General features: G+C 31.2%; 4 protein-coding genes across 4 annotated transcripts; 2 read left to right on the top strand and 2 right to left on the bottom strand.

Annotated features, from left to right (window-relative positions):
• The first annotated feature begins 1,346 nt into the window (after positions 1-1,346).
• Positions 1,347-27,652, top strand: LOC135961513 (uncharacterized). Its single transcript, XM_065513012.1, has 7 exons — positions 1,347-1,486; positions 1,563-2,591; positions 2,650-2,796; positions 16,427-16,519; positions 25,895-26,879; positions 26,947-27,211; positions 27,293-27,652. Exons 1-7 carry the CDS (start codon positions 1,399-1,401, stop codon positions 27,524-27,526), a joined length of 2,841 nt encoding a protein of 946 aa, XP_065369084.1. The 5' UTR covers positions 1,347-1,398; the 3' UTR covers positions 27,527-27,652.
• Positions 4,747-6,236, top strand: LOC135962305 (alpha-soluble NSF attachment protein-like). The gene has a single exon (XM_065514155.1). The coding sequence runs from the start codon at positions 4,857-4,859 to the stop codon at positions 5,733-5,735; it is 879 nt and encodes a 292-aa protein (XP_065370227.1). The 5' UTR covers positions 4,747-4,856; the 3' UTR covers positions 5,736-6,236.
• On the bottom strand, positions 6,159-11,020 carry LOC135962304 (TBC1 domain family member 31). The gene is made up of 6 exons (XM_065514154.1): positions 10,851-11,020; positions 10,663-10,776; positions 10,432-10,583; positions 7,777-9,875; positions 7,526-7,705; positions 6,159-6,402 (listed from the first exon to the last, which is right to left on the bottom strand). Exons 1-6 carry the CDS (start codon positions 10,985-10,987, stop codon positions 6,274-6,276), a joined length of 2,811 nt encoding a protein of 936 aa, XP_065370226.1. The 5' UTR covers positions 10,988-11,020; the 3' UTR covers positions 6,159-6,273.
• On the bottom strand, positions 12,152-13,141 carry LOC135962306 (leptin receptor gene-related protein). The gene is made up of 3 exons (XM_065514156.1): positions 13,034-13,141; positions 12,691-12,946; positions 12,152-12,593 (listed from the first exon to the last, which is right to left on the bottom strand). Exons 2-3 carry the CDS (start codon positions 12,925-12,927, stop codon positions 12,477-12,479), a joined length of 354 nt encoding a protein of 117 aa, XP_065370228.1. The 5' UTR covers positions 12,928-12,946; positions 13,034-13,141; the 3' UTR covers positions 12,152-12,476.

Raw genomic sequence — 27,652 nt, 5'->3', positions numbered from 1 at the left:
AGCAAAAAGTTAATTTATTTTGGTCGTCTATAGGATTTTTTGATGATTCAATCTCACTGCTACTCATCTGATTTTATTGTTTTATACATTTTTTTACACAATTATTTGTTTGAAACACAATTGTATCAATTATTAACGTATTTGATACTAAAATAATTGACAAAAAACAAATTTCAAATCAATATTGAGAGAATACAAATTGATTATTAGAAATCCATTTGAATCATGGGAAAATACAAATTGTAATTCAGAAAAGTAAATTAATATTGAAAAATTTAATCTAAAATTGATAATTTCAAATTAATATTGAGAAAATACAAATTGAAATTCAAAATATCAAATTATAGTAAAAAAATATCAATAGAAATTGAGAAATCGGAATTAATATTAAGAAAAAACCAAATGATAAAACGAAAGTAATATAAAGAAAACACAAATTGAAATTGAGAAAATAAATTTTTCAAATATTTAATTAAAAGGTCAAAATCAAAAAAAAATCTTATCAAATTTTTATTTTTTCAGTATTTTATTAATATTAATCACAGCGACGATGCATTGAAATACAGCTTCTGATAAAGCTTCCTTTTGAGTCCTTATGGGATTGAGATCTGGCGATTGGTCAGGTCACTTCAAACAAACCTCTTTGCATTGTAACTTCTCGGTTACAACAATAGAGGTGTGTTTGGGTACCTTGCCCTAAAATATAACCCCCCACCATAACATTGTCACTACCAAACTTGACTGTATTATTTGTGCACTTGGGGTTCAGTCCTACAAATGTTGTATTTGGATTCATCCGAAAAGAGGACAGTATTACATTTCTGTCTCGACCTGTTTAACCCTAGAAGCAGTACGGTTTTTTAGAAATAACTCTAACTCTTTTTTAACTGTTTACCCTGCGGCTAACAGTTCGAAAACTAATTTTAGATTATTGAAGACCTTCTGTGGAGTAATTTTTAAGAATTTCTTAAATTATCTTGTCTTGGAGTAGTTCTGGAAGTTCTTCCTTCCAAATGTTGAGTTTTTAGAGTTCCTGGGACACGAAATTTATTTATAATTTTAGAAACTGCTGATTTATTAATTAAGTATTTACCACTAAAAGTTATTTGCTTCAAACCATCCAAAAATAGGCTATTATAACCAAATATCAAGAGAAATATTTAAAACTTAAATTTTTTAATACTACCCTTGTAATAAGGTTATTGTCTTGGCTATAGCGATCAGCTGTATTTTAAACAGCTGATTAAGCAAAACCAACTGACAAATGAAACAATCTGGAACTGCAACATACTAACATCTAACTAAAGTAGATGATTTTAAAATTAGTTTGTGTTTTTATTATTATTGTTATCAATTTATACATGTATTTTTAATAAATTCTGCTATTAATATAATAAAATGAGTTATCACACAGAGGAGGATGATGAGACGGATAAAGACACTGGGATGTTATTAAATTTAAGTCAAAAGTCAGGAATTTTTGTGGGTACGTAGTGAATATCGTCAAAAACAGATACATAACTATTAAAATGTTGCTATGCTAATCTATCTATGTATTTTAGCTGATCAAACTCCTACACCCACAAGACTCATAAAAAACTGTGAAGAAGTGGGCCTCTTCGATGATTTACGAAATGTTAATCCTTTCGATGAAACCTTTCGCAGAGCCTGCGAACAAAATGTCCAACATACACCCAGTAGTCATCAACAATTTCACAATGATGAAAATTCTTTGCACACACCACAAGTGTTTCCACAATTCGATACGGCCGTAGAGGGTGGCATTGTAGCCGGTGAGGATTTGACCAAACAAACCCTAGATACTCCAGTTGTTTTAGATGTGGAAAATATATTGGATGTGCCGCAAGCTAGTGAAAAACCGAAAAGTGCTGAGTCTTATACCACCAAATATAGAGCTATAGCAGAAAAGCCCGCAGCAAATACTGTCCCACAGACGCATACAGGCATCACATTTATACCCTCTTCCCTACAGTTTTTACAACCACAAGTTATAACAGTAACATTTCCCAATCCCACTACAGACTCTCTCAATAATACTGCCACTCAACTACAACAACACCACGCAATACAAACCAAAAAATCGGTAACAAAAACTAAACCACTTCTATTGCCCAAACTATCAACAACTAACATTACACCTACCAAAGAGAAGACAACTACAAACACTTCGGGCTGTTCTTCGGCCACATCAACACTTTCTACACCACACTCCGAGCCCAGCAGTGCCAGTCTAACACCCACATCACAATTGCCCATTAAAGAGCGCCTAAAAGCCATTTTAAATCAATCCAGTAAAACACGGCCCGCCGACTGGTCCGACAAATCGTGTAGCTCCAAAATCGTTAACAGAAGTGCTAAAACTAATGCACACAAGTCTACAAAAGACGATACTATGGAACGTAGACGAGCAGCTTCAACACGCTATCGCCATAAAATGCGTAACGAGTATAAAGACTTGCGTAAGAGAAATACCGAATTACATGCTGAAAATGACAAATTAAAAGATAGAATCAAACAATTGGAAGTGGAAAATTCCAGATTAAAATCCGCCTCTTTGCAGCCTGTATTAGGTAATGTTAAGATTGTGATAACTATAAACTATTTATTAATAGTTTATTTATATTTTAGCTTCTTCTAATTTACCTGCCCTAGGCGTTCCAGCTCAAATACAAATACCTGCATCTACCATACATTTAGTTATGAATATTCCCAAATTAGTGGTGCCTTGTGGTACTAGCGATTTAAATAATTCGGCAATGCTGAAAGGTCCTTTAAGTTATAAAATAGATAAAAATTAGAATTTTCTCACGTTGTATTCAGTGTCGAGTTTCAACTATTTATGTTCTCCGAATAGCACCTTTGTATGTTTTGTAGTGCTCAGTTAAAAAATTAGTTATGAATCCTTGTTACAAGTGAGTTATGTATGTATATTACTTATAAAAATTAAGTATTTTTATTAATTGATCGTTAAAGTTAATAATAAACTTTTGTAAAATTTTGTTTTTTTTAATAATTAAGACAGCAGACTTTTTTAAGTCTGATTAATACTTGTTTATAAATATACCTTTTGTGTGTAGAGATTAATTAGGACATTTTGCAAAGTCTACCTTCAAAGAAAAATTACTAACATTATCCACAATTTTCTCAATCTCTGGTAATCGTCACGATAAAAAATAATCAGAGATTGAGAAAATGGGAGTATATCTTTCATTTTATAGTGAGTGTATGATATAAAAAAACAGTGCCTTATATATATAAATAAGTAGTTTTAATTACAAATTTTGTATGCATATATAATTTATACATAGATTTATTTTAATTATAATATTTTAAAAAACTAGTATATACTAACTAACGTTTAACGTTATAAATAAAAATGTCGCAACCTATTAAAAATACACAAATTAATATATTATTATGAAACAAGTGAGTTATATTCCACTGTGCCGAATGTTATAAACCATTCACCAATGTATACTTTTTTGGTGAAATTTGAAATTAAAATTTTTAAAGCAACTAAACCAGGACTATATCTAAAATATTAATGTATCAATCATGGTTGTAATTTGGGGGCTTCAGAAAGTTGATTTCAACAGACTGAAGGACACGACTATATACACTTTATGTGAAAAATGTGAAAATAACAAACGGAATTACAAACTTGTATATCAGAGTTGTCATTCGAATAAAAATTATTCGCATAATCGAGGAAAAAATATATTTTTTATGCGAATAAATAACATTTTTCAATTTAGAATAAAAATTATTCGAACAATAATTGTCGATTAAGCGAATAAATTTTTTTCAGGTTAATATTATTTTAAGTTTGTTACATTGGAAATTTTATTAGAAACGACTTTTTAAACTCATTTTCCAATAGACTTTGCATTACACCTTCTGACCACTGAATACCTATTTAAGGTTAAAGTATCTGTAATAGAGTTACACCAATTTTCTCAATCTCTGGTTATTTGTCATCGTGACTGACAGTTCTCATACAAATAAATATTAATAGGAAGTATATGGTTACTAAAAACGATAACCAAATATTGAAAAACAGATATAATTTTTAATTCATTTTATTTAAACGCTTCAAAAATTTACTGAAAGCCTTATAGGAATCCAAAATTACTTTGGAATCAATTAACAATTATTTTATATAATTAAAATGTTCTAATATATCATTCACAACTATATACATAGGGTAATATAGTGACGAGAATTAATGTCAAAAAAATAAGTCTGTTGTCAAAAACCTAACTCTTGCAACAACATAATACATGCTAGTCAATGTATATTGTTTGTTGTATCAAAAATATGATTTGTTGTATGTATTATTGTTTGACAAATCGGAGTGTCTCTATGTAATATTCTGACTATATATTATTAACTCATTAACATTTTCTGGTTTTAATTGTACATATTTTATTAAATTATAGGAATAATATTTTTATCATTATAATTAATTATTGAAAATTATTTTACCTTGATTATGAATAGACAGACTCACTCTCAATCACCTTGTCATCTCTATTGTTTACCAAATACCAAAATAAACAACTTCAATTCCAGACTGTTTCTAATCATTTTTTCAGTGTATTTTACGCATGACACATATATGTGTCATATTCTTGTGTGTTTACCACAAACGCACATACCACTGCAATGTTTCATTTTTCCAAACGGTTCCCTATTATTGATTTTCTTTACATTCTTTAACAGAGCAACGAAAAATTTTCATCATTCTTATTTGCCACCAGCAAATAGAAAACTAAGTAAATTAAATTGATCTTATTGGTAAATTATTGTTGCTGAACAATAAACAAACAGATAACATGGGTGATAATGAACAAAAAGCTTTACAATTAATGGCAGATGCCGAAAAGAAATTATCTCAACAGAAGGGCATTTTCAGTTCTCTATTCGGAAATTCGAATAAAGTCGAAGAGGCCATAGAATGTTATCAGCGGGCTGGTAATATGTTTAAAATGTCCAAAAATTGGACTAAGGCGGGTGAGTGTTTCTGCGAAGCAGCCAGTCTGCACCAAAGGGCAGGCAGTCGTCATGATGCTGGCACTAATTTTGTGGATGCCTCGAATTGTTACAAAAAAGTCGATATAGATACGGCCGCTTCATGCCTGTTAAAATCAATAGACATCTACACTGATATGGGTCGCTTCACTACGGCTGCCAAGCATCATCAGAGTATTGCTGAAATGTATGAGGCCGATCCTAATACGCTGCCCAAAGCCATACAGCACTATGAGCAGGCGGCCGATTATTTCAAGGGCGAGGAGTCGCTGTCCTCCGCCAATAAGTGTATGCTTAAAGTGGCTCAGTATGCTGCACAATTGGAGGACTATGATAAGGCCGTTAATATCTATGAGCAAGTGGCCACCTCCTCGTTGGAATCATCGTTGCTTAAGCATTGTGCTAAGGAATATTTCTTTAGAGCTGCCTTGTGTCATCTAAGTGTCGATATTTTGAACTGTGAACATGCTTTGGAAAAGTATGTCAACCAGTATCCAGCATTCCAGGATTCCCGAGAATACAAATTAGTAAAGACCCTGTGTGAACTGTTGGAGGAACAGAACATTGAAGGCTTTACCGAAGCTGTTAAAAACTATGATAGCATTTCTCGCTTGGATCAGTGGTACACCACCATACTATTGAGAATTAAAAAAGCCAACGATGAGGATCCCGATTTACGTTAAATTATCTTCTCTTATATTTAAAAGTCCGAGAAATACAAGTTTCTCCACTGCTTGACAACAAACAACAAGCAAATTATATCCTTTTAAGAATTCCCTCTATATCTCTTTAACAAACACATACATTAACTAACTAACAAACAAAACAAAAATATTAGCAAGTAATTGAAAAATTGTTTTTTGTCTTTTAAATAAAAAAAAGAAAAATTATTCGATATTATTATATAAACATAAAATATAACTTAATAAAATAAACTAAAAAACCAAAAAAAAAATAAATTAAAGGAAAAAAACCTAATATAAATTATATAAATGTATTTATATGTAATTAATCTTAATTCTTCATATGTTTATCATTAAAATGAAAAAGTATGTACTTACTTACCTAAGAGTGAACGAATTATTCCAAGAAAAAAACACAACAAATTTAAGTAAATCAATGATGGTTAATTTAAATAAAGAATGCTTTAGACGCTACTAAGCTTTTGATGGGCGTTTTCCTTATTCATCATCCATCTATTGCCATTTTATTACATAATGTTTATGTTGTTTTTGTTAGTTTTTTGAATTCATACTGAATATTGTCTAATTTACGTTCTAAATCATCCAAATAGTGGTTAGGCAATTTGTTATTAACATTGGTAGTTTGGGGACTATTGAGGGAAGTAATCTGTAAAAAGTGTATATACAAAGATAATATGGACTGAAATTAGTATTTTAACTATTATATAATAAATATTAAATAGAGGAAGGTCAAAATTATATGATATATGCAAACATAAAATAAATAGTTAAAGGAATTTAAAAAATTCTTTACTTAAAAAAATGCAAAAAATTGAATATTTTATAAAAATTCTATAAAAAAGTAACCAAATTATACTTTAGAAAAAATTTTAAATATTTTTAAACAAAATTTATATTTTTTTTTTTTAATTTATTAACAAAAAAATTTTAGGGTCAAAAGTTATTTTTTCAATATTATTTTTTTTTAAATTTTTAAAAAAATTTTATTTAAATTTATTTGTGAAAAAAAATTTATAACAAAAAAATGTTGTTGGTGAAAAAAATTTACGGGTAAAAATTTTTTTTCCCAAATTTGACCAATTGTAGGTCCGACTTACTTTGGCCTTATATATGCCGTTGCAAAGGTCTTTGAAATATCTATTATTGGATATCCATATTGTCTATATTAATGACTTAGTAACCTAGATACAGATCAAAAATAGGTAAAAAATCGAGGTTATCCTGGTTTTTTACTTATATGTCGATTTTTAATAGCAACCGAACCGGAAGATTTAAATATATTGATGTATGAATCATGTATGTAAGTTATGTGGGGGCTACGGAAAGTTGATTCAAGAGAGAGTCCTTCTGAAGCCCCCAAATAACTGACAGACATGATTGATAATCAATATGTCAAGTATAGTACTGGTTCGGTTGTCATTTAAAATCTCATATTAGCAAATCTGATATAAGCGGTTTTTTTGTTTATATCTCAGCCATTTGTGGGCTGATTTTCTAGATTTTAAGTAGCAATATGTTGGCCATTAAGGCCCCCAATAACTTTCATACATGACTTCTGTAAGTTGATTTCAACAGACCGCCGGACATGGCTATATTGAATCCGCTATCTATAACGATCCATAAGATTTATACTTTATGAGGAATGACAATTTATATATACGCTTACCACTCACAGCAATCATATGTATTATGTTGTTGTGATTGGGTGAATGTTCGGATTTAGCAAATTTGCTGTAAATCATAAACTTTACATTAACCCTACAACTTACCATTTTGAGATCATTATTCAACAACTCCTGTTCCTGGCAGAGTGTTTTAATTTCATCATAATATTTGCTATTTAAGGGTTGTGTTAAAGATTGCTCTAGGGATTTTTGAGACAACAACTCCATATCTTGATTATATAATTCCTCCTCCGCCCACATTAAGTTTAAATCATTGCGCATACGCTATGCAATAAAAACCATTTCATTGAAAACACATTTATGTTTAAATATATATATCAAAAAAAAAAAATCACCTCATTTTCTATGTGATTTTGTAAACAATGCAATTCTCGTTCCTTTTGTAGCAAAGCCTTGCGTTTTGAAGAATCCTGAAGAACTGCCACCACCTCACCTTTGCGCTGTCGTATCTCCTTTTGATACAATAACAACATTTTACGCTGGCAATTGATACGCTCCTCTTCTCGTTTTATAGTGTTCTGATAATATGCTTCAATATCTTTTATTCTTTTTGTATGTTCTTCCTGGCGCAAACCATTCTCCAGACGCTGCAGCAAATGCAATTCCTCCAATTCTAACTCACGCATACGGGCATCCAAAGCGGTGTGAACTTTTTGCAAGTCCTCAACTTTTTCCTCGTATTTGTTTAAACATTTTTGCGGATATTTAAAGAATTTCGGATAAACATTGTTTGGCAAGGCTTTAAATGGCGAAAAGTATCTCTGGGGATGTAAAGACGCCGGACATTTGTTTAATAATTTAAATGCTTTAGAAATTAATTTATTAACATCTATGGGATTTTGTTCTTGGAAAAATATTTCTATAACATTTTTATCCGGCAGTCTGGCGATGAGTTCTTTTTGCAAAATACTGTAGGCTACCACCACAAAACAGAGATAATAGGGTGGAGCTGAGAGGGCATTGTCCCACAAACGCAGCCACTGGTCTTCGTCCAAAACTTCGGAAAAGGCATTTTTCAACAAAGACCAGGCAAATATTGAAGCTGAAATATCTTTTGATTTATAGAATTCAAACAGAGCATTGTCAAAGTGCTGGAGAATATTTGTACATAAACCCAAATAGTTGGTGGCTTCTAGAGGATGATATTCGAAAAATAACTGAAATTGATTTTGTATTAAAGTGCAGCATACTTCAAATGCAGTAAGAGGATTTTGCTGGAACATTTTCACAAAAGGAAATATAAGACCTGGCAATATTTCGCTGTATGCTAAAACTTTACACCATTGCGACAGGCAAGACCAGCATTTGATTAGAGATCTTTTTAAAGTGGCATTTTTTATGTGGATACTTTTGGCTTGCATATCAACTGCCGAGGGCACACCCATTTGTAAAAGTTCCTGGTACTGTAGGCGATTATTGGGCAATTGCAACAAAGAACACCATATTATTGGACGATATTTGGCCGGATAACAATGATATTCTTGTAAAATCTGCTGTAAACGTTGGGGTGTTAAGAGTTTCTTAAGCTCCTCTTGAAATTGGCTTTCGCTTTCATTGCAGGGCATTTTTACTGTTTTCTTTTGTTTAAAGGCTGTTCTCAGCAGAGACATACAGTTCTTTTGTGATTTTAAAACCGCCAACAAATGTCCCAAAGACCAAACACTTAATTCACCTGATATTTGGGAAATTGCCAAATACTTGTTATCTAAAGAAATTGATAAATAACGTGATGGCCCTAGATCTACTATCAATTTATATTCGACATTTTCACAATCCAATAAAACTATCATTTTACGATTTGTTAGGCCCAGCACAAAAGTGTCATTAGGTTTAGACAAAACGGCCAACTGTAATAACACAAAATCCTTTAAGCGATACATGAGACTGATTTCAAAGGTATAAACACTTAAAATTAATAAATAATTATCCCAGGTGGATAATATCAATGCAGAGCCTTCAGTTTTATAGGCATACGAAATAATTAAACCATCCGTAAGATTTTTATTGATAAATTTGGGGAAACATTCGGCTTGTTTTGTTACATCTTTCATAGCTGAATCTAGGGAAAATTCCGGTATATCTTTAATATCTGGATTTTGTTCTTGAGAGTGTAACTTTTTATCTCTCAGCTTAAGGGGATAAATAATGCGTACAACTTCTAAAGTAACGCCAGACCATATGTGTAAAGTATCATTGGTGAAAGCAGTCATTATATGTTCCGAATTGGGTAGAAAGGAAGCAAATTTTAGAGACATAATAATTTTATCGAAATCTAAACGATACGAGCAGTTAAACGTATCCAAGTCCATGAGAAGTGCTGAGTGACCAGTGCGTATTATAGCTAGATTTTTCGGTTCCAAAGGTTGGCCTGGAAATGAAATTTCACTGATGGTTTCTTCGGAAATTTTGCTTTGCTTAAGTAGATTGGGTTTTTCTGGAAAGAAACGATATTTTAATTTGTTTGGTGAACAAAATTTGTGATGGAAAACATTTTGGTGAAAAAAAAATTTTTGTGAAAAAAATTGTAAGTGAAAAAATTTAGATTAAACTAATTATAGGTGAAAAAATTTAGGTTAAAAAAATTTTGGTGAAAAAAAAATTTTGTGAAACAAAATGTTGGTGAAAAAATTGTATATGAGTTAGTTAGTAATCGAGAAATACATATGTAGGTAATTTTTCCGATTTTCTTAATGTCAAATTGATACCGGAACTCATGGTGAAGGTTATTAATATTTTTGGTGAAAAGAAATTCGTATTAAAAATGTTTTTCCCGAGTTTGTCCCATTTATGGCGTTATGTAGATCGTTGGAACTTATAATCATGTTTGTATGATATTTAGGGGTTTCGGAAAGTTGATTTTAACTGACAAATTGACTTCGCTACCTATAACGATCCAGAATATATATTATTTTTGGGGTCGCAAATGAGAAATGAGGAAACTACTAACGGAATGACAATATTATATAACCACTCATGGTACACTTACTTACCCACATCTAATAGCACTAGAATACCCTCTTTGGTGCCTATAACATATTGATTAGGATCCTTCCAAGAAGCTACAGCCACACTAGGCTTTTGCACTCTTTCATTATGTCGCCAATACCTTTTTGAGGTAAAATTGAAAACAAAAATACAACCCCTAGTAATTAAAAAGAAAAAAAAAACAAAAGGAAAACAATAAAAACACCTGCACAAAAAAGTACAACAAATAAACATACCTCCTATCAATGGCCAACATATGTGTTCCACGCACATCGAAACAACAAACATTCAAAACAATACGTAACATTTTATTATTTTCCTTAATTGTATGATGCACAGTTAAAATATTGCTTTTAAATAAGAACAAATTAAAATTACTTTTTAAGTCAGAATATTAATTGAAGATCTCAATAAGTTATCCTACCCACTGTTTTGTTCCTTTAGTGTGAAGGAAGACTTTTTCATTTGTACACCCATTTCACCATCCAAAGAGGTAGAATTTTTGTTTTTGGAACTAGATTTTTCTTTTTGATCTAAATTAGTTTCTGTATTTCTATCCATAATTTTCTTTTATTCTATTCAATTTTATTATTTACAAACAATTTTCCGCTTTTCAACGCAAAAACACACACACAACAAATGTAAACAATTTAAAATGGTTTACATACCAAAGCTAGTTTCTATGAAAGTTCTTTAGACTAAAGAAAACTTGGTAGCACTGTTGGCAAGGATCTATAGTTTACGATATGATTAAAATACGTTACTATTTCAAGTGAATTGAAGGATTTGTTTAAAAGCATAACATGAAAAGTTAAAGTAATTTAATGGACGATGGTTGCTGCAAACAGTTATGGTCCTTTAGTTAATTTTATATAGTTTTAATGAAAATTGAAGTTTGGATTCCACGTGGTACAACATTTCTATAATTTTCCTGGAAATTATAAATTTAATCAACATTTAATTTTAGCGAATTATTTTTAATTGTTAAAATGTAATTGATAAAAATTGAATTTTTTCGATTGTTGAAAACAACTTCGGGCAGAAAAACATTTGTGATATAGAAATCTATCAGTAATTAATTCTATAATTAATTTGAAATAACAAATTGAAATCTACAGAAATTAAATTTGAATTTTTATTTGAAAATTTTATTAATAATTTAAGTCTTGACGAAATTATTGTTATCATTAAAATACCGTTACCGAAGTAATTTAAATTGACATTAACTTTTAACGCTTTTGAATCTTTTGTGTAAAAGTTACACTACTGTTGGAAGTTCTTTCATCATGGGGAAAAAACTTTCGGTTGATACAGTTATCGCACTATGGGGGTACTGAAAATAAATCTGTAACTTCTAAACGTATAGTACGATTTTAATAAATTTTCCCATTGATATAGAAGAGGTGTAATTGAGTTTAAGTTTTGAATTTTAAATACCAGGGGGCAGTTGCCTCAATACTCCAAAATAGGTTACCTCAATTACGCAAAATTGTGGTTCTCTAACCGATTTGAAAGATTTTTATATATATTTTCAAAAGTTTCTAATTGTATTTCAGAAATTTTCAATTGAATTTCAGAAATTTCCAATTACATTTTAGAAATTTACAATTGAATTTCAGTAATTTCCAATTATATTTCAGAATTTTCTAATTGTCTTTCAGAATATTGAGTTTTTTTAAATATACAGTTATTTTAAAAACCTTTTATTAAATAAAAGTTCATATCTTTTTTTATATTATAACTTGTTTTATTGTTAGTTTTGTATTTTTTTTTACACCTATGAGATTAAGAATTTATGTGTTTTAGATTGAGTGTGTTTTGTTTTCGTTTCAGATGCCTATTTATTTTTATAAAATCTTCATAATTCGCATTCAACTTTATAATGAACCAATTTTTTTTTTGAGAACTACTCGTTGCTACTAGATGATGTATTGTATATATATATAATTTTGTATAAATTTACTACTGAATTACAACATGATGCGACGGCTCCAACTCCTAGCAACATGAACTAATCACAATAGCATATGCGCACCACCACTTGCTAGATTTAGAACATGCCACCATACGGAGCATCCAATTCATTCTCTTTCATGGCATATCCAAAGATAGTCAAATAATTGATAATATTACTGATTAGTGTAAATGTACATGCCAGCCAAGTAATCTGGAATATAAATCGAATAAAATTACATTTAAATGACGTAATACAAAAATGTAGGAGGAACTTGTAGGAGGGGCAGGCTTAAGGCCCAACCACTTACCACTCCACTGTGAGCCAATACTATGGGCAAAGCAAAAGCACTTAATACCATGCCGGCTGTTAAAAATAGGGCAAACTCTGTTCTTGGATTTGTCTCGGAGCCTGGACTAAGCCGTTTGGCCAGCAGCATCGGTAAGACGGATAAAATGTAAAATAGTAGGACAAAGAAGGGATAGAATATTTTTGGTTGAGGCACGGCGCAAGCCAAAATCAGGAAAGTCATACCAAGGCATGTCATAAATGCACAAATTAGTAAACTGCAAGTACACAATAACAAACAGTTAGCAAAAACATTAAAATAACATTCTTAAAATTCCACAAAGTATATTTGCAAACAAACTTACGCTTTATTTGATAACCAGTTGCGATTTTTTCCATTATGAAAAGAAAATCAAAATACTCATTTAATTTCATAGATTTTTTGAGTGATTCTTCAAGTATTTACCTTTTAGTGCAGCCATTTTTGTATAGTTTTACGTAAAAAAATGTTTGTTTTCTTTGTAAACTTTTTTTTCTTTGTATTAATCACCAGTCAGTTAAATTTTATATTTTTGCAATAAACAATAACAAAGTTAATGGGAAAACGATAGGAACAAAAGGGAATTAAACATCAACAGAGGGTTCTTTTTAATAACAGAAATGTAATTTTAGAAACACCCGGTGTTTGAAAACAACGGTTGTATTTTTGGTAAATTGGTGGCAACACCGCCATTTTTTTTATATGAAGTTTTTACGATTTAGATTTGGGGGGTCTATCAGCCAAAAATTCCCATAAGAAATACACAGGCATCAGCATGTGAGCGGCTGATGTCAGCCAATTTGGCTGATATCAGCCGGAGTATAAAGTTGCCACATTGATTAAATATTCAATAATTTTCTTTTTTATTATTTTCTATTGACACGACTTTGACGTTCTTATGTTGAATCAACAAAAATAAGAAAGCGGCAAAAGGTTTATTTTTATAATTTTGTGAAAAACATTAAAGGATTTTTTAATAAAGAATCCTTTAAAATATGGCTGATGCCTGGGTTGATATCAAGGTCGTGAAAAGCTGTAACGTAATACGCTGTTATCGGAAATAGGAGAGACATGGTATTCTGACCACTTCTAATTTAGCGGTTTCTTCAAAAGCCGATGAAAATAATATTGGAGTTGTCAAGAATCCAGCTGTAATTTTAATCTATTTAAAAAGTTAAGAAAAGTAAGTTCGACAAAAACATAATTTTGGAAGTAGCTACTCGCTTCTCTTGGAGAGAAGAACCTCGATTCATTGATTTTGGTAAGATGAAGTGATTAAGATTCACAAACAACTTTTTTTAAATAATAAAATTTTGTGTTTTGTATTTTACAGATCAATTCAAAAAATAATTCCGGAGCTAGTTTCTGGAAATATACCAGTCCCATCCAGTTTTGTGGCAGAATAAATGGTCCATTGTGCCGACGTAAAAAAAAGGAATCAGCCTGCTGATTGAAAAATTTAAAGAGGTTAATCCTGAGGCCGTTTAAATAAACTAAAGTAAAGAGCATGAGGTCATCAAAAGATTAACTTTACGGACATAATTGGGGTATTTTGACCAATTGAAGTTCTTGGATGAGACTGAGGGTAACGTCATCGGGATAACGTCCATAGACAACGATTTGACTTCAATTCATAACATTTATAAATGCTACAAAATAACACTTTTTGCCAGAGCTTTAAAGGCAACCTAAAGCGACAACCTGTAGGCCTAGACGAGGACAAAGATTTTGAAACACCCTGAAAATGTTGAATTTTTTCAAAAACTGTTTTGGGTAGCTCGTAGTACTTTTTAGTACCATTAACTCACACATGTTCAGGCCGATTTTAAACAATTATGGGATGGCAAAGAATTATGCCTTAGACTTTATCATGATACAATAATTTTAGACGGTAGAATCATTAGGGAGAGCTTTCATTGTATCAAGGACTTTATTGAAAACTGCTTTTGGTGAACATTTTTTTTTAATGTTGTAATACTTCTTAACATTGGAAAAACAATGGAAACTTTAAAAAAAAATAGTTTTTATTCATAAAATACATTTCTAGAGTTATTGTAATTCAGATTTGAAAATTTTGCTTCAATATCTCAAGTAGTTTTCATTTTATATCGTTTTTTGCTTCTCCTATAAACTTATGAAAAGTGATGTTACGTTATTTTGCATGTATGTAAAATTCGAACTATTGGTAGTGGAACTTAGATAAACATACTTATTTTGCTTTTAATGTAAACTTGATATATTCTAACATATACGAGTTATCAAAAAGGTTTTGATAAAAGATCACACGATTTCAAATACATTCTTAGGCAACCTAAGTCTGTTGTCAAAAACCTAACTCTTGCAACCAAAAAATATGTACATTCCAATCAATGTATTTTGTTTTTGTATTAGACATAAAATTTGTTGTATTCTGAGTGTCGTGTCTCTATGCATAATTATCTATGTTCTTAGGCTTCGCTCGGCTTTTCAAGTTTTGACAAACGACTTTGTGATTGACGATTGAGTTTCCTCTCTATATGTCTTCTCTCTAACTTGAACTTTGATTTTTTTTATTTATCATAAATACATATTTTATTTTTTCGTTCAAGATACAAAAACCCAAAAATTCATTGAATTTTCCCGGGTATAATATAATGCGCATATGCGTACTAACACAAATTACAAAATTCATTGATGAAAATATGTGTCCTATCCCAATACCCCAAAAAAAGAAAACACAAACAAATTTGACTAAAAATGCACCACCACAATACAGGCGACAGCCTCACACATAGAGAGCTTGTGACAAATAGAGAAAATAGTTCGGAATGAAAATTTTGTTTTTGTATTAATACGTTCCTTTGGATTTCTTCTTTCTTTTTTTTTTTGGCAAATTGTTGCGCCAGTGATGTTGATAATAACCGCCACCCCTCAAAGAACTATTTTCGTTCTTTGACAAAGCTTTAAAGCAGTAGTGCGCCTGTGCCAAGAAACGAAGCTATATGGATTACACTGAAAAGGGGGCATCTATATGGCTATAGTATCTACGAACAGACCTCTACATGTTAACAGAATGCGGAGGTGTTTTAACATTTTGCGTCACAAATACGAATCGTGGTTTACAAAAAATTTTCAAATGCGAAAACAGTACAACGGGAACATTGAACGACAACGTATCGAAAACGAACCTTAAACCAAGCAACCATTTAACGCTCGAATAACCAACATTTAACAGAAAAAAAAACTGAAATGATATAGAAAAGCTCATTTAATATTACAGTTGATAAAGAAACCACCATAAAGAAAATTTGCCAACTAAGCATAGGATATACAAAAATTTTTAAACGACCCTATATAGAAAAAATTCAGTTTTTGGCAGACATATTGTACTTTAAACTAAAAAAAAAAACACACAAAGATTAATTAATTTAACAAAAACAAATTGTGCTGAAAAAAGAAAATCAATATTCTGAAATCAAGCAGAAGATTTAGATTGTAAAGGTTAAAGGCTTTGAAGCTGCAGCTACAATGACCGGCCATATGGTAGATTTCAGCATAAAGAAAATCTATTAAATTTCAAATGAAAAACTAAAATCAACCTTCTAAACAAGTATTCGAATACATTTAATAGAAAAAAACGTTAAAAATTAAATAATTTAACTCAATTAAAGAGGAATTTTGTATATAACGTAAATAGTTTCGACGTAAAAGTAACAAACCAACAACAATATGTTTGCAGGAACAGTGGTGGGCGATATCCATTTAAAAACACTTGTGGCCATTATTATATTGCTTAATATTCTGGGTCAATGCGAAATGTCAATTTATCCAGGTAAGTTAAAAATAAACTTTTACAATTTGTTGGTTTTATTGTATTTTTTGTTTGTTTTGTGATAACAAAAATAACTACTACGACCTAACTGCAATTATACTGTAAATTATAACAAAAACTCCCATTCCCCCATAAAATACACTCTGAAAATAATTTCCTTTCTTTAACCTTCTTCCTCCATCATTATTATACACTCCATGAAATTGAATTTGAATTAAGCCCGTTTAATTTATTGAGAAGTGACAGGGATGGTTAAATGACATTTGAATAAAATTTTTAGATTTAATTCAGCACAAAACAAACATGTGTGCAATATGCAGAATTAAATAAGGTTTCCTATTCAAAGCAATAGAAAAATATACATATCGTTGGTCACATGTTGACTTCTAGTAAGAAACAATTATTTTTCCCAGAAAATATAATGATGCCATTATACCATCATAGAAATGTTGTTTGGCTTTATTAACTTCATAACAAGAATTTAGTAACGAGTTGACAACTTGTTATCAACGATATTACGTTTCAAAGTTTCTAAAAATTTGTATTATGTTTGAAATATGCAATGAGTTTTTACAATGGGCTTTAGTTTATGTGATAATCTCTTCGTTGTTGAAATATTTCCTTTCACTGCGCCATTTCTTTAGGAAATGCTAGAGAGATAGACAATACTAGAGGAAATAGAGAAGACGTAGGGAATAATTGGGTGAGTCGTTCACACGTGTTTCCCCTGCATAACAATAATACTCGGCATTTTATTGAAATTTTAAATCATTTATGTCACTTATTCTAAATAAACATTATTTTTTTCGCGATTTGAAAAAATTTATTTCCAAAATGTTTTTATACATTTATACTTCAAAATACAAATTTTAAATATTTTTATGTAAACCAAATTTTTTTTCCAAAGTTGTTTTTTAATTTTTTGTAAAAAATTTTTTTTCGAATTTTTATTTAAAATTTTTTTTTTTTAAATTTTAAAATTTGTTTGTTTTTTAAATTTTTTTTGGTGAAACAAAAATTCGGGTTAAAAAATATTTTTTCCGATTTTGACCCATTGTAGGTCCAACTTACTATGGTCTTATAAATGTCGTTGCAAAGGTCTTTGAAATATCTATCATTAGATATCAACTTAGTAATCCAGATATAGGTCAAAAATCGAGGTTGTCCTGGTTTTTTCCTCATATCCCAGTCATTTGTGGACTGATTTTAAATAGGAAACTTCTCGAAAGCATGTCTGACAGAATTATTGAAGACTTGGATCCTTAAGATATCTGGGGTCTTCAGAAAATTGATTTCAACAGACAGACGGACATGGCTTAATGACTCCGCTATCTATAAGAATCCTGAATATGAAGGGTATAATAACTACCAATTCTACTAAATATAATAATGTAACGCTGCAACTATCAGCTGGTTTCACGCACCGGAATGATCCAAGTTCACTCGGCCAAAGGCTGTCAACTCAGTATCACTGCTGCTACAACAACAATAAAGTAATATATATATAATAACTAGTTGCCATTACCACAAATGCACAAAATTTTTGTGGGAAGTAACAACAACTTCAAAATAATCACTCGACTGTTTTGTGGGCATATTGCAGACAGTTTTTTATGACCAAATATTTGTACAGGATATTCCATTTGATTTCTGTTAAATAAATATTGTTGCAATAAAAAAACAGCCTCACATCATAATAATGCCACCGCCAAACCTGAATAACCTATTTGTGTACTTGGACTGCAGTATCTTTCCCTTCGGCCGTGTTACAAATGTTCTTCCACCAATGCCTCCTAAACTGTATTCATTGGATTCATCCGAAAATTTCGTAATATTTCATTTCTGTCTTGACCATTTTAAATGTTCTTTAGCTAATTGTATATTTTTTATTATTTTTAGAAATAATAAGGTTCACGAAAGCCGATAGCAATCAAGACCATCTTCATTTGCCCTGCGTCTAAAAGTTCGAGAACTTATTTCCAATTTTAGATTATTCTTTTAAACTCTCTTGCTATTATATTATTTTGTCTTGGAATATTTTTATGAGGCCCTCCTCACAAATGTTGAGTCTCACGAATTTTTTTATAATTTTTGAAACAGCTGATTTATTAATTAAATATTTATCATAGCATTAAAATTTTTTATTACTTTGGTTTTTAAATCTTCGCAAATCTTGACATCAGACATTTTTGCTAATTCTGCAAACTAAATTAAAAAAACAAATTTTCATAAATATTGAAATAATGTTTAGGTTTTTACTTAAAATTATTTGGAATTATTTGCTAATAGTACATAACGCCATCTCCAATTACGGCATACGCCTAAGATGAGCCTCTTCCAGGAACAGCCAATATACCTATACCTTCGTATAGGAAGCAGGAATTCTCGAACTCAGTTCCTTAGTTTTATGGTCTCCACCATAATCCATATACATATTTATTTAAAATAATTTAAAGTTATAAATCTAAAATCGATTGCATGTGTCCAATGCAAACTACGAAGAACCGTAACGCGGTGCAGTTAGACGACGCCAAACATTAAGTGCCTGATTACCCTTAACCGATAATGGTAATAACGCGCGCGAGTTTTTACTTAACACAGAACGGAATTACGAATGATTCTTTTTGTTTTAGTATTCTTTGTAGTAGAAGTTTAAAAGTTTCCATTGTTTTGGAAATGCTAAGAAGTATAACGACATTCTATGAATTTATTTTTTTAAATTTAATGCTTAAAAATGCTGAAATTTACTATACTTTAGGTTTTCATAAGAAGTTTCCATTGTATTGTCACTCACTGTATTGAGCATAACGTTAACGGACTCATTTATAATAGATTTCTAAGTAAAAATGTTTAGAGCAAACTTGTAATGAAAGGACAATAAATCATTGATAAAACTGAATTTTCCATCTCTGTTGGGTGCAGTGTTGTTATATATGTTGCTAAAAAAATTCCTAAACATTCATTGAAAATCGCCCCAAAAATAAGTTTTTTCTGTTGTTTATTGAAAAAGAAAACAATCGTAGATGTAATTTAAATTAAATAATGATAATGTTAAGAACTGCATTTTTTGTATAAACAAACACAATCTGCGAAGCTTTTTGCTTGTCTGCTGGCAGGAATCGAACCGACAACCCTCAGATTGATAGCCCAGCACACGATTGTTAAGTCTATCGGAGTGATATTAATAAAACTTTCGCTTGGTTTGCTAGTTTTTATAAATTTTACTAGATTTGGAAATTAATAATTCAAAAATTTTCAATTAAAAAAAAAAACAACAATGTATTGAAAATTAGTAAAACTAATACCATACATTTTTTGTCAAAACTAAAAATATTAATGGAAAAGTGTTAATGAGTTTTGACATACATCCAGTCCTGTGTCATACGTTTCGAAATGTCAAGCTAATATGCTTTGATATATACTGTCATCTGTTAGTTCAGTGACAAATAAATTTTATTAGATTTTGACCTGATCTTTTAAAACGTATTTGGATTCTACGACCCAAAATTAAGTTTACTTGTATCAGCATTTTGGTGTGTCAAGTTCATGTACTTATAGTGTAATAAATCACTGAGAATCGCAATAATAATGTGGGAATCTAACACTGCATCCCCAAAATTAAAATCGTCCAAGTCATTTTAAAATGCCCATATCTGACAGCACTGTCAGCTAGTTCCATATGTAGGCGAATAATATAAAAGGCAAAATTTTATCTAGTATAATTCCCATTTAGAAAATGCTCTCATTCTCATTTTCTATATACAAGTATAAAAATGTATGTATTTTATGCAACAACCCATTTTATTTTTCCATTCATTTTATGGTTTCTTCCAACTTTTAACCATTCAGTAACTGCAAAAACAAATACAAACTACAAACACATGATAACGTACATATTTGTTAGTTAATAAGAAAAACAACAATATAAACTACAAAAACAAATGTAATTCATTTTAAAAATTTTGTAACTATGTATGAAATGTTTGTGTATCTAATATACTCGTTCATACATACATATGTACCTACAGTAATTTCCTTTTTAACAACCTAGCCGAGAACTAGCGAATTATCATCTTATAACGAAGTAACAACATTTTACTTAATTCTAACAACAACAATAAAGTAGCAACAAATAGAACAACAACAACACATCCAAAGTACGAACGAACAAACGACTTGTTGTCGACATTTAGACGACTTCCGCTTTTAACTGTTTCCAATTTGAAAGTTTGTATTACATCCAATATATATAAAAGATTGTGTGCGTGTGTTTACGTTGCTGAGATAGAGTCACTTATACAGTTACAATAATAAGATGTACACGAGCAAAATATTTGAGTTGATGATGATGATGATGGCGAGAAAGGAAAAGAGGATGCCACCAGATTTATTATTGATTTTAAGTGGCTGTGACATTTAACAGGAATGCTGGTTTGCCCCATTCAATATTTTTAGACAAATTGAGTTATAAATCAAGTATGAGTGTACAAAAAAACCGGCAAATTAAAAAAACCATTTTCCTTTTTAACCCAAAAAGTGAGTTCTTGAAAAAAACGATTTCGGTTTTCGTCATTATAAAAAATACCGTTAAACGGTTTATATTAAATTTTTATTCAATATGAAAAGATCTACTTAACATTATTTTTATAGAGTTTTTTTTTGTTAAAAAACAAGTAAGAGAGCTATATTCCGCTGTGCCTTCACAAATTTATACTTCAAAATAAAAATTTTAAATATTTTTATGCTGGGTATACACGATACTATTTTTCGTACTAATCGTAGTATGAGTTGAAGTACGATTTTGTGATAGACGTTACTACAAATCGTACTATTTCCTTTGAAAAAAATTACAATAAAAATATCACAAAAATCAAAATTTTTTGATTTTCATACTTCGTTAGTACAACATGATACACGTTACTAATTTCATACTTATACGATTTATCGTAACGTGTATACCTAGCATTAGGTAAACAAAATTTATTTTTTTTCCAGTTTTTTTTTCATTTTTTGCAACAAAAAAAATGTTCGAATTGTTTTTTTAAATTTTAAAATATTTTTTTTGGTTTTTTCAATTTTTGGTGAAAAAAAATCGGATTAAAAATATTTTTTCGATTTTGACCCATTGTAGGTCCAACTTACTATGGTCTTATATACGTCGTTGCAAAGCTTTGAAATATCTATCATTAGATATCCATATTGTCTATATTAATGACTTAGTAATCCAGATATAGGTCAAAAATCGAGGATGTCCTAGTTTTTTCCTTACATCTCAGCCATTTGTGGACCGATTTTCTCGATTTTAAATAGCAACCGAGCCGGAAGAATTCCGAAGATATTCCATGTGTAATTTCATTCCTATCATAATTACATTTACCTTTAAATACTATCATGTTTACATTTACCTTTAAATACTAATATTAAAATTGAATCGTTATTGTTTAGTCATCCTATTTAAATTTTTGTGGAAGCTTATAATATACTTATATGTTAAGAATTGTGTACTAAATCCTTAAAAATGTGACTTTTCTGCAAGTGTTGGAAAGTTAGAACCATAGGATAACATAGAGACGACACGTTATTGTCAAAAACCTAACTCTTACTACAACAAAATACATGCTAGTCAATGTATTTTGTTGTTGTATTAGAGATATGATTTATTTTATTTTTGTTTGAAAAACCGTAGTGTCTCGTCTCTATGTATAATTCTCTATGATAGAACTTTGGACAATTATTTTATATATTTTACGTAATATTTTCAAATACTATAATTATCTATTGGGTGTATGACTTAAAAATGTGGAATTTTTAAAATGTTTTAGATTTTAAAAATTCCGCGTTCTGCACTATAAGGAAAGTGAGGCAAAACTTCCCAACCACTTCATTCTAAATAGTTTAACAATAAATTGCGACATGTGCTCTAGCGTTGTCATGATGGAATATTACGGTTTCATGTCTGGCCGCATATTCTGGGCGTTTTTCAGCCAATGCTCGCTTCAGACGAATATGTTGCGTTCGGTACAGGTTCCCTATGATGATCTGGCCAGATTTCAGCACCTCATAATAGATAGATCCCTTTTTTTCCCACCAAATACAGAGCATTACCTTATCGCCATGGATATTTGGCTTTGGTGTCGATTCGGCTGTTTGGCTTAGGGTTATTGTAATGAATCCAAAGTAATGCAAAGTTATGATTTGGTGCAAAAGTGATTTTCTTTTATAACGTTCAAGCATTATTGCGGACATGCAAAATCATTGGGTATCATACGAATTCTCTCGGCTTGAATTCGTATGATACCCAATTTCCCTGCTCTTTGAAATTGCTGATTGAGAAACTTCCAATGATTTTTTAAGCTCTTGTTGAGTTTGACAACAATCTTCATGGAGTTATGGCTCCAATTCTTGTCCTTGAAACGTTTTTTTGGCTGGCCTGGGCGATATTTGTCTTCCGTGTCAAAATCACCACTTCCGAACCACACATATACCCTTCTCGCTTTCGTTGTGCTTGATCGGCACTTTTTTCAAATTAAAGAAGTAAAGCAAAACTTCCTGCATATGACGCTTTGTTATTACAAAATTCGACATTTTTGAATCAAAACAAAACTTTGTTGTTTAGACTATAATGTTCAATAACTAAGTGAGAGTAAATGAAAGATATTTATCCTTTATAGAATATATTTCGTTAAAACCGGTTGAGTTTATTAAGATGATCCGGTTGAACGGTATTTGCTTTTAGATACTCTATATACAGAGCAATGGAAACTTTTCCAAATTTTCATTTAATAGGTCATTATTTTGTTGGATATCCCTTGTTTTCTATATCCACCATCAAAAAAGATGGAGGGTATATTGAATTTGTCATTCCGTTTGTAACATATCGGAATATTGGTTGTAGGACCAAAAAGTATATATATTCTGGGTCCTCATGAGATTCTAAGGCTATCTAGCTAAGTCCGTCCGTAGCTAGCTAAAATTTTCCAGTATTTCTAAAATACTCTCTGTTGATAAGGTATGGGCAATAACGGTGCATGATACAAATATCCCCCGGAATATTGTTTGAACAGCCATACAAATTTTGAATATGCGGTAATCCTGATAAAATTTTGCAAATTTGTATCTAGTCCTCATACAAAGTTTCCCTTAGAAAATGAATTGAACATTCATAATTCATCTTATAATAATTAATATCGTGATGAAATTGAACATAAACAAGCTGTATATGAACGTTAATTAACTTTTGTGAGGATCGGTCCATAATTGAGCCTAGACACCCCCTATAACTTATAACACATATTGATAGTGGGTGAGCAAAATTCGGCACATTATTCCATCTTATTACTGATTCACAGCGACGATGAATAGTACAAATTAATGAGTCATCTGATAAAGCTTTCTTGTGGTATAATTGCGATCTACAATTTACCATAGGTTTTCTATGGTATTGGGCAGGCCACTTCTAAACACATACCTCATTGAATTGTGATCCCAATAGCTTTGAAAGATTTGAGGTTAAACAATTTTTGAAGGATTTATTTATGAATCTATGTGGTAACACCGTTTACCAAAAACATATGAATGTATTTAAGGGTCTGTGCGTCTATAACTTGCTGCATTCAGTAGTAGGCTACTCAACAAACAAGTACCCTCTACCTACCTCTCCAACCAAACCAACCACCCTCCCACCAGTGTGATACTCGTGGTTAAGTGATAATGGTGGTTGTTTTTTCTTGAAATCTAATAGTAGGGGGCTTTACGTGTTTTCATTTCGTTCATTTTACGTCACAAAAACCTGTATCGTATATAGAAATCTTTTTCATTTTTTATTTCATATGTACCTACCTATGCATACCTAACTCTATATGTATATAATATATTATGTAGGTATATACAAATGTAAATATGTATTACAGGCCATCTTATGAAGAAAAATCCTTATATTATTTTACGGGTAAACAATATTTACATACGTACATTGATATATCTACGTATTCCTAGCAGTAGTTGGATTTAGTTGTTCCATACTCCTAGAAAAGGAAAACTACTAAATTATATTCTTATGTATAAGAATAAAATCCAATATCCAAATGCTTTTCGATTTGTATCAGTTATATACAATACATATTTAAACGAGTGTGTTATTTTCTTGTTTCATTTTTGATTTTAATTTTTTTTTTGGGGTCTAAAAATAGATATTACAAAAATAGTAGTAATATCCTTTTTTTTAGTTTTCGTTTTTTTGCCGTTTGCTGCTGCCGTTGTATGTGAACGTGAACGTGTTTTCTGGTTATGGACTTGAGTTAATTATCTCTTAACACGTAAAGGCTAATAAAAGTGAATTTTTGTTGAATGTTTGTTTAGTTTTTTTTTTCATATTATTGTATTTTTAATTTCAACATACGTAGACTTTATGGCTTTTTCCTTTGTTGCTTTTAGGGGTGTTGCACTGGGCTGGGGAGGGGATCCTAAAAATAGTTTCTATTTGAATACGTATGCTAATAGTTATTTTTGTGGCAATGATAGTTAAATATTCATAAATCTATAATAATTTTTCGATATTTATGGAAATTAATGGGTACTTGGAAATTATTAGGAAATTACAGATAAATTAAATAATAAACGACTTGTGTTATTTAGATATCATATGTAGGATAAGAAAAAAAATGGAAATGGTAAGAAATAATCTTATTTCTAGCTTTTCGTTTTCTTTGAAGATTATTAATCTTGTAAATTTCAATTATTAACGTTAGTTAGTTCATACCGGTGATGTGAAAGGAAATGTATCTATGACTTAAAATTGCGGGATTTATAGCTTTTATTTTGAAACATTTGTACAATATAAATTTACTCAAAGTATTGGCCCTTGTTAGCTATGACCTTTTCCCATCTCTCTGGCAACAAGACCGAATCAAGACAATATCGGTTACTCTGTTCCAAATTGAAGCGTATCCCAGAGAGAACGTTCTGCATCGATCGAAACGGTCTGGACCATAAAGCGGGTCAGGCAAAATTTCCCAACCCCTTCATTCTAAATACTTTTTAACAGGTATTGCAACATGTGGCCGAGCTTTGTTATGATGGAATATTATGTTTTCATGTCTGGCCGCATATTTTTAGCGTTTTTCGGCAAATGCTCCCTGTTACCTTATCACCATGAATATATGGCTTTGGTGCCAGTGTGCTTCAGCGGAACTTTTTTTTACTGGGTATTCAGTAATACTCCATACTTAATTTGAAACCTAAACCGAATATCTGTAGGACTCAGGAAATTTTTTATATTAAACTGCATTTTCGAAGTTAATTTAATATTTGTATCACAATCTTATTTTTTTTATCAGAATCGCCATTAATCTCTATTTCATTTCTTCTTATTTTTAGGTCTTCGTCGTAGACCTCTTCAACAGGCAACCGGCTCATTTGAAGTCAATTCGGACTTTCTAACTCAACTAATGGAAGAAAATGCCCGCAGGCGTTTACAGCATCAGTTCGAACAGCATTTGGAATTAATAAATATGCAACTGATGCGTCAACGGCAGCGAGAAGAACGTTTGCGTGAACGTTATCGTCACGATCAATTGGCAGCCATGGCGGCTGAAAATGAAGAATACGAGTACATGCAGAAGTTCAAGGAGCAACATGAAAACAATATTAATAACAATGTACAACAATATGACCAATACGATAATACAAATGTAGATTTCAGCTATAAATATCCCACAATTAATAGTTTGGAAAATCAAAGGGGAAGAATAAAGTTTGCTGTACCACCCACCGATCCCCGTTACTATGAGGTGGACGATGTCAGAACAGAAGATGTGGAGGAGAGTGATAACAACGAAGATAATGTGATTAGAGAAAATGATGATGTCGATGAGGAGGCAGATATAGAGGGTGTGGAGGTAGATAAGGAAGAAGATTTAGATTCTCGTGTTCTAGAAGAATATGAGGAATACAAACCTAACAAGGATGATGATAATAAAGAAGCTAAGAGCACAATGGGATCTACTATGATATTGTCGCCAGCTCAAGCTGGTGTCGTGAGCTCTAGTGGTGCAAATACCAATTTCCATAGAATTAAACCTCAAACAGCGGCAGCTGCAGCTGCTGCCGGTGTAAATAGCCTAAATGTACAGCAAATGCAAAATGGAGTAGCACCTGCACGTCAGGAAATTACCACCCTAATTGATAAGCTGAATCCAAAAGTGGAACAAAATCCACAGACAGATATAAACGATGGTCACATGGTGTTAAGGGAACATTTGGGCATGAAGGGGGAAATGGGCATGTATGTGGTGGCCTTAATAGCTGGTGTTAGTGCTGCTGCTACGGTGGGCTTATTCGTTTTGGGAATAGCCTGGTACACGTAAGTTTAAAGCCGTTTAATACATAATATAATAAAATAAAAATTAAACTTATGTGATTATTTCTAGATTCCATAATAAAAGTAAAGCAGCGGCCGATGTAGAGTATCCCGCCTATGGTGTGACGGGTCCCAACAAAGATATATCTCCTTCGGGTGATCGTAAATTGGCTCAAAGTGCTCAAATGTATCATTATCAACATCAGAAACAACAAATCATTGCTATGGAAAATCGCCAAAACAATGAAGAGAACTGCGAAATGTCCTATGTGGAAAGTGATGACGATAATGAGGAGGGAGATTATACTGTATACGAGTGTCCTGGTCTAGCTCCGGTAAGTGTACATAATTCAAATTAAGATTGTTCGATTTTCTTATATTCTTATTTTAATTTACCTTGTTTTTTTATAAAATAGACTGGCGAGATGGAGGTTAAGAATCCTTTATTCTTGGATGATACACCCGTTACACCAGCCTTAGGTAATCATCCCATAACACAGGTTTCAGCCCAACAGCCTACGGTTAAAAAGTTATTCGAGAAGACACACAGTACCACAAATACTACGTTGCCAACTAACACAACATTAGCAGCAGCCGCCGCCTCAGCAGCGTCTTCCGAGGATAAGAAGCAAAAGAAAAGTAAGAAGTAAACATACAGTTTTTTTTATCGCAAAACAACAATTTTTCTTCTACAACTTCTGGTACAAACCAATTTTGAACTTACTACAGGTTTGATAAACATAAAAATCCCTCAAAACTTTTCTTTTATAGCCCAT

Source organism: Calliphora vicina, chromosome 5, assembly GCF_958450345.1.
Source record: "Calliphora vicina chromosome 5, idCalVici1.1, whole genome shotgun sequence".
Taxonomy (NCBI): domain Eukaryota; kingdom Metazoa; phylum Arthropoda; class Insecta; order Diptera; family Calliphoridae; genus Calliphora; species Calliphora vicina.
Note: the sequence above shows the minus strand (reverse complement) of the source record. Positions and strands in the feature narration are given on the sequence as shown.